Source organism: Alexandromys fortis, unplaced genomic scaffold, assembly GCF_014885135.2.
Source record: "Alexandromys fortis isolate MF-2015 unplaced genomic scaffold, M_Fortis_MF-2015_v1.1 scaffold_68, whole genome shotgun sequence".
In the NCBI taxonomy this organism is placed as follows: Eukaryota; Metazoa; Chordata; class Mammalia; order Rodentia; family Cricetidae; genus Alexandromys; species Alexandromys fortis.
Window position 1 is genome coordinate 102500 of NW_026067948.1, and position 8037 is coordinate 110536.

General features: G+C 41.4%; 1 protein-coding gene across 1 annotated transcript in view; it reads right to left on the reverse strand.

Moving 5' to 3' along the window:
- Positions 1–7457, reverse strand: part of Wls (Wnt ligand secretion mediator) — a 79872-nt gene extending 72415 nt beyond the window's left edge. Inside the window, 1 exon segment of the mRNA XM_050149460.1 lies at positions 7125–7457. Within this exon segment, the coding sequence (XP_050005417.1) occupies positions 7125–7230 (106 nt within the window). The 5' untranslated portion in view covers positions 7231–7457.
- Between the last annotated feature and the right edge of the window lie 580 nt (positions 7458–8037).

Here is an 8037-nt window from a genome sequence, read left to right on the forward strand (position 1 = left end):
CAACAATTACAGAAAAGCAAGTACCTGCTCCTGGTCAGACAATCACATGATTCTTACTTTTGTTCTTTTATAAAACTGTATTAGGAAAAGAATGTGGAGGATTGTTGAAGAAGTTGGGAAAACCATAGAAAAGTAGCAAAAGAGTCTCAGCATATTTTTAATTCTGAAATAAGAAGTGTCTTCTTTTTCATGATTTAATAATCTTTTCAGTTTGTTTGATCTTAAAGTCCTGTCCTCCCATTACCATCAGATACTTTGGAACTACCTGTATCCAGCTTACTTGTCCCTTTAGGCCACCATCAACAAATCTCAGAGGGGAGATCTAACCAAGTGAAAATAATATGACTGTGTAAATCTGTTGGAGTTTCTATGAAAACTAAGAGCTTCAATTTTTTCCATGTATTAAAAAATATATATATTAGCAATTTCTCCAAGAATAAAATGTACCTTTCATGGTGTCTACATGGCTACTCCTAAGAACTACTGCTTTTGTATGTTGACATTTTGGAAGGAATTTCTTTCCCTGATAATTTTTTTATTACTTTATAAATAATACCAATCAAAATTTCCACTTCCTCCCTCCTCCCACTTCCCTCCGGCTCTCCCACTCACCCTCCACCCCCTTCTAAGAGAGGGCAGGGTACCCTGCCCTGTGGGAAGTCCAAGGCCCTCCCCGCCTCAGGAAAATTTTTTAAGTTTCAACTGTTCCCATTACTGCCATCCACACCTTCCCAAAGCATTGCCAGTCTCCAGTGATTCTTTCTCTTATCTTCCTTTGAGAAGTCCAAACTTCTTATAGAACCACATAAATATATCAAACTCAGAGCTGGGTAGAATAAAAACAACTAATAATTCATCCTGATTAATGAACCAGGCTGCTCAGACAATTGGATGATTCATACAATTATGGGGGCTGGATGGAACTTGTAAGAAAGTAAAAATAGTGTTTGATTTTTTTTTCCAAAGGATACCCTCCCTTTTTCTTGTTAAGATACTGCTTTGGCACTACAATTAGAATGCCTTTATCATCCTAGAGATTATTCTTCTCTTCCATGTCATTCAATAACTATCAATGAGAAATCAGTTATAGTTTCCTGCTCCTTATTATACCTCTCTGTATCAAAATCATTTCTATTGAGACCCAGAAGTCATGATTTAGATAGGATCATTTTTTTAAAATATTTATTTATTTATTATGTATACAATATTCTGTCTGTGTGTATGCCTGATGGCCAGAAGAGGGCACCAGACCCCATTACAGATGGTTGTGAGCCACCATGTGGTTGCTGGGAATTGAACTCAGGATCTTTGGAAAAGCGGACAATGCTCTTAACCTCTGAGCCATCTCTCCAGCCCTAGATAGGATCATTTAATTCTGGTTTGTGATATCAGAGTTACTGGAATCTACTTCCATGCTTGACTGAGACAGTTAATCTTGAAAAATTTTGTTAGAACTGTTTGCATCTTGATTTACTTATATAATAATGATAAAGTGAGTACAAAAATATCAATGATGACCCACTGAAAAAGTTCAGGAGGTAAAGGTGTTTGCTACTAATTCTGACAACAAGAGTTTAATCCCTGGGGCCTACACGGTAGGATAGAACCAACTCTTCTGAGTTGGTCGTCCTATGAGATATGCACACAAATACAAATACACACACAAAATTTTTTTAATTGTGATATCATTAACATGATTTTTGTGGATTAAATTATACAAAATCTGGCACAAGGTGTACATTCAATGCATGTTCAACAGAATATTTTATTCTGTCACTTATTTCAGGAAGAAATATTAGCTAATAATTTGCTGAACAGCATAGCTTCCAATTTTGTATGTTCTCAAATTATCAATAAATAAATGGTTCTGAAAAACCTCATCATAAGAAATTTTCTGTGGGTCTCCCTGTGACTCCCCTAATTTACTGAGGCTCTAAGTCCTCTCTAAACAATCCCCAGACAGCACATAGCCCTGTCCTGAGCACACCGTGGGACCCAATAAATCACTTTGGATATTAGGTCAGTGGTACACCTAAGTTTTGAGCTAAAGACATTCTATAAATCCACTCTATGAGGGAGATAGGTATGAATCTTTCCTCGGTCAGTACATATTTAACAATAAAGGTTGCAAAAAATGAAAGCATATGCCTTTAGGTTTAACACTTAGGAAGCAAGAGCTAGGCAGATCTATCTATGTGTCCTGGTCTGCATACAGAGCTTCATGCCAGACAGGTATACATAGTGAGATCCTGTCTTAAAAACAAGCAAAAATAAAGAAACAGTGTGAAAAATAATAATGTAAAAAATGTAAAAATAAAAGTAAAATTATTGTAAAATGTCTACTAGATAAGGCAGGGTTATAGGCGGAGGATTTGTAAACACCACAAAACTATTTGTAATTATTCAAGGAGATATTTCTCACTTTACTACGGAAAGAAAAATTGCACAAGAAGGCTGGATGGTACTAAGCAAACCAGAAAACAATTAGAGCATTATCATAAGCATTGTCTTATTGTAATAATCAAGAGGTTTAGCTTGCTAAATCAAATAATGTTATTTTAATAATAAAAAAAGATTACTCTAAGTGAATTTATGAGATTACATAAGATTTACATAAATCACAGTAGTTTGATTTCTCTAGGAGGTAACAAAAAGAATGAAAAAGTATAGTTTGATCAGGTATGTAATTTTGCAAAATAAAAACCATGATCAAATATAGAAAAATATGACCAATATCAGTCAAAAACCAATTAGTACTTTTCCAAGATTCTCACAAGATATAACTTGGTGTGGGGAGCCATAACTGCAATCCCAAAATTGGGGACGTGGAGGAAGGAGGATCAGAAGTTAGGGATCACCCTCAGCCAATGAATTCAAAACCAGCCTGGGGTGCAAAATACTTTGGGAAAAAAAAGCAAAACAAACAAAAGATTCTCACCAGATACCTAAATTCTTCAGGATTACATTATGAGTACATTAAAACACAATAAAGTGCAATACAGCGAAATTAAAATCTAATATACTGACAATTGTGTAACCCTGTATCAACCATGATTTCATTCAATTTCTCAAATTCCTACAACTTTCAAATGAATAACAACCAAGAACAACAACAGTTTCCACTTAATGAAGGCATGATAGAGAGTTCTGCATCCTTGGCAGGCCTGTTTGAAAAACTGTGTTACATGTATATGTCTATTTGTATTGTATGTCTTCAGCATTTAATGGGGGGTACTCACAAAATCAGTGCTTCTTCCCAAAGAAATTATAACAAGTGATTTGGTTATTTTTACTTGCAATTTAATTTTGAAATATTCTTATTTGTGGATTTGTTTAAAACAATTTAGCCATTCTATTCAGTTGGTATCTTTGCTCTCTTCCTGATTTTAGAATAGGTGAAACAGTGACCTGATTCTTCAAATGTTATTATCTCAAGAAAAGATTAACCAGAAGCTGAACAAACTACACATGATGGGCCAGATGCTCAAGTTCATGATTTTTAGTGGGCTGTGCTCTTGTTTCGTGACACATGGTCTTCACAACCCTTCCATCACCCCTACAGCTGTTTCTCCATGAACTAAATTCATCAAATGTAAAACCAAAGGAAAAATATTTCAGTATTTTTTTTAGGCTTGATTTTCAGAAGGGTAAAATTAAGCTATACCTTTCAAATACATTATTTGAAATATTAAAATATTGAAAAGAAAAAATATTTTATTTTCTTTTTAGGATTCTTGGATTAAAATTAAAAAACAGCTAGTCACTTAGTAATTTTTCTGAATGTATAAAATAACAGATGCTTAATTTTATAGTATCTCAAAGCTTTAACAAGAACATAAACCACTGAATTTATAAATCTACCATTTTCTACCATGTAAGATAGCCCTTACAGAGCCAGTTTGTAAAAAATTCCATCAAAAGTTCAACAATATATAGACACTGTCACAAGGAAAGCACACAAAGCCAGACAGAAAGCAAGTAAATAAGCTAGGTAAAAAGGCCTTTAAGATATAGGAGATTTAAACTAAATCAAAGCCCAATTCCTTCTTTTGTTTTTATAGCTACTTAAAAAAAATTCCCCTTGATTTTATGATGCTACAATTGAATATTAGCCCAAATGTCACATAAAACTCTGAATACTAAGAGAATTATACAATTAGAGAAGAAAAGGATCTCAAACTCATTTATCTACTAGTAAGGAGAAAAGCCTATTAGTTAAGTGACTTGCGTGGTCACTTTGAAATTCATGATTTGCTATGGCTGCTTAGGGGATTCATACTTTTGTTTTGTGTGTGTCGTGTATGTCCAATGAGGAGCTTTCCTACGAGATTCTCCTTCCCTGAGATGCCATGTTTTCTTCATGGGGGAAAACAAGAATCCCAAAGTAACTCAATGGCTATAGTTCAAAAGGAACAGCTAACTTAGGAAGACTGCTTTATACTCAGAGTGCCTGGCCCCATAAGTAGGAATGGCATTGAGTGCAGAGATTTTTGATCTTTTCCTTGTCTTCCTAGCCTGTAAACTGTTTCAAGTACTGATTCTACTGGTCCACTCTGAACAGTTTCATCTACTTTCAATTAGATAGAGAAGTTGAGTGGAAAATATAGCATGCATCTCTTGTTAATATTCATTTCCTGTATGTTGGTCATCTAGAGAGCTTGGGTTACCTAAATTTATTTAAGAATAAAATTGTTACTCTCCAAGTGGAAAAGGTAAAAACTAAAACAATAGTCAATGTGGGGTAAATCTAATCTGTTCAGTTTTAGGACTATAACTGAGGACAGTCACTGCAGTTGGGAGAAAAGGAAAGTAAAACACTAAGGCTATGTAAAAAACTTCATCTAAGAAATGTTAGAGAGAGATGTTTCTTTTCCAAGTAAAGTAGTTTGATAATTTAGGAAAATCTATTGGGGGGGGGGGGAGCTGAAGCTTCACTAACCAAGGGAGGGCTTACTTCAGAGAAACCCTGATCTGAACAAACAACTTCTTTAACTCTGGTCATTCTAATGTCCAGCAGACACTTATAGGAACCTTGAATCTCCTCTGTGCAACAAAGGTTCCAGAAAAGATGCTAATTCCAGAAGAGCTCTGGGAAACCTGCAGCAGGAACCAAGAGCTCTGTGGGCCCACATCAGCTTTGCGGAGGGTGGAGGGGTTGAAGTGGGGAAGTGGGGGTGGGCCTGCAGCGACAGGAAACTGTAATGGCTTACTATGTGCAAAAACCTCAAAGGGGAAGGTCAGACAAGGATAATAGGCCAATTTAATTCTGAACGTACAAGGTGCAAGAAATTTTATTATGGTCTGCCACTGGAATCACACAAGATCCAATAGCATCTAACTGCAACTGCTCATCAAGGGAAACAAGAGGTGTAATTGTAACCGCGGTATAATCACTGTGAGCGCGCCTAGACTGCTGCTGCCTACAGCTCCCAGCAGAGAAATATTAAGAGCCTGGAAAATCCAATACAGAGAAAAAGAGATCCTACATGGCGTAGCAAAACAAAAGCCAAAGCGGGTGTGTGTGTGTGTGTGTGTGTGTGTGTGTGTGTGTGTGTGCGCGCGCGCGCGCACCCGCGTATGTGCAAATGATAAAGCTGTTTGCTGTTTAGCACTGTGTGTGTACGTATGTGTGTGCAGTGATAAGACTGTTAGCAGTGTGTGTGTGTGTGTGCGTACAGTGATAAAGCTGTTTAGCCGTGTGTGTGTGTGTGTGTGTGTGTGTGTGTGCAATGATAAAGCTGTTTAGCCCACCCGAAGGACACAGGCTTAGAAAACTCTGGTTTTAACATATACTGGATCTCCTCTAAGAACTCCCTTCTTGAAGCTTCTCCCACTCTCCTTTGTTTAAAACACTTAGCCTCAATGTTACAAAGATTGGCAGTACCAGACTCTCTGGAATGCGAACCCAACACACCCGAGTCTAGAGGCAAAACACCGCGCCCATGACTCTAGGCGGGTCTGGAAAGCTCCTGCGTGGCCCAAGGGCTCCCGGGAAGAGCACAGACAACCCCCACTCCGACCCCCCTCTCCGCGTGCCAGCGCTCTTCTACCCAGCTAAGAGCAACAGTCAGCCCCAAGGAAGCCAAGCCTCCCAGCCGCGCCCGCTCCGAAGTTGGCACTGAAGTTTGTGCAAGATTGTCCAGAATCTTGAGGAGGAAGGGACGTGAGGTGGGACGGACAGTGGAAGGAAGTTGAGTTTTCCGAGGCACAAGGTCGGCTACGTTGGAAGCCTTTTTTGCTCAAGAGGTCGGGCTAGTGCGCACCAGGAAAGTCTCTCTGGCGCCGTAGAGGGGCTTGGGAGCTGTCACCTGAGGGCAGCCCTGGAGGGAGCAGGAAACGTCCTCCTTGGCGCCAGGGGAGGACCCCAGGTTTCCTACTCAGTGGATCTTGGGGCTCAAAGCAGTGGGGGGAGGGGAGATGGAAGAGGGGACAACAGGCAAAAGCAACACCTTTCAAGCCGGCTTTCTGCTACGCCCTCTCCAAGTTCGTGCTGGGAGGATCAGTTCTCTCCCAAACCACTCTACTCCATCCCAGATCGAGTCCTCAGCTCACACCAGTCTCCCGCCAGAGGTGGGTGGGGTGAGGCGTGGAAACCAAGGGCTGAAGGGTTGAAACCCTAAATCCTGCCCTAGTCCCTCGCCGAGACAACCGAATGCATTTACACAAGCCAGAGCCAGTAACAGCTCGCGGCTGACACAGGGCTCAGCTACCGACTCTTCTGTTATTCCTAATAAAGTCGATTGCGTTGCCCTCCCAGAGCTGATTGGGAGGGAACCTAGAGGGAAGAGGGGGCGGCGGCGAGGGGAAAGAGCAGGGGGAGCAATCAACTTTGCGACCCAGCACTTCCTCGCGATCCGTCGCCATGCTTAAGATCCACCCCCACCCCCTCCTGCCTTTCAAGTGGATACTGAAACTAGGCCAAAACTTTTCCCCTCCTTTTCTCTTTGCCACTAGACTGGATTGTGCCCCATGGAGCCCCATGGAGCTCTGCTTTCTTAAGCACAATAGCCGGACTAATTAGATCATAGAGGCAAGGCAGCGATACTGTAACAAGTAGCCCAAGAGGCAAAAGAGGGAAGGGCCGAAGAGAGGGAAAGGGGAAAGTTTGCAGCTCTCACACTTACCGATCAAGCCTCCCACCAGAAAGGCAACGATTTGAAAAACCAGCAGAATCCCTCCAACAATGCAGAGCTTCTTGGTGCTCATGTTTTCTATAATTGCCCCAGCCATTTCTGCGCCCCCCCCCCTTCTTTTCTCCTTTAAATAAATGTTTTAGGTTATGCTTTCGCTTCCCCTCTCCTTCTTCCTTGTCCTCTTTTCCTGGTGCTGCAAAACTTCAAGGGTGCGATATCACACCGGAGATGGAACCCAGACCGCAGACGCCCGCGCGGATCCCTGGGCGAAGCCGCTCGGGCTCCCCAGATGCCCAGAGCTGAGACTGCGGCCGCTCGGCAGCCAGTGGACGCTTAAAGGAGCAGGGAAGCGGATCACATGACACGCCTCCCTCTCTTTCTTCCTCCCTCCCTCTCGCGTTTCCTCCCTCCCTCCCTCTCTTCCTCAACCGTGGCCCGCCAGTTCAGGGATCTGAGCTCCCGCCAGCTCTGGCTACCCGCTTTCAGGTTTGGCCTGCAGCTTGCCCGGGCAACAGCTGGTATCTTGAAGGGGGTGGCTGGTGTCGTTAAATGGGCTCGCCATACACAGTCTCTCACATGTTTTCTTTTCTGGTTCCCAAAGTATGGGATTTAAGTCACTGATGGGCCGCTTTGCAACCAACCCCTTAACTTACACATTGAACCCACTCCACCACCAAGCACTAGAACTTTAGGAAAGAGGTGAATTTTTAAAAGTAATCTAATAAAGTGTAAGTAAAGAATAATAAAGAAAGGAAATAAGATCTCGGTTCAGGTTCCTTCTGCCTGGCCCTAGCCTGGGTTATTACCTGACTAAATCTACCACTAAACTGCTTTTCAAGGAACCTGACTGTCCAGCCAAACAGACCTCTCTTCCTCACTACACCCTGGACATCCAATCTTGGTC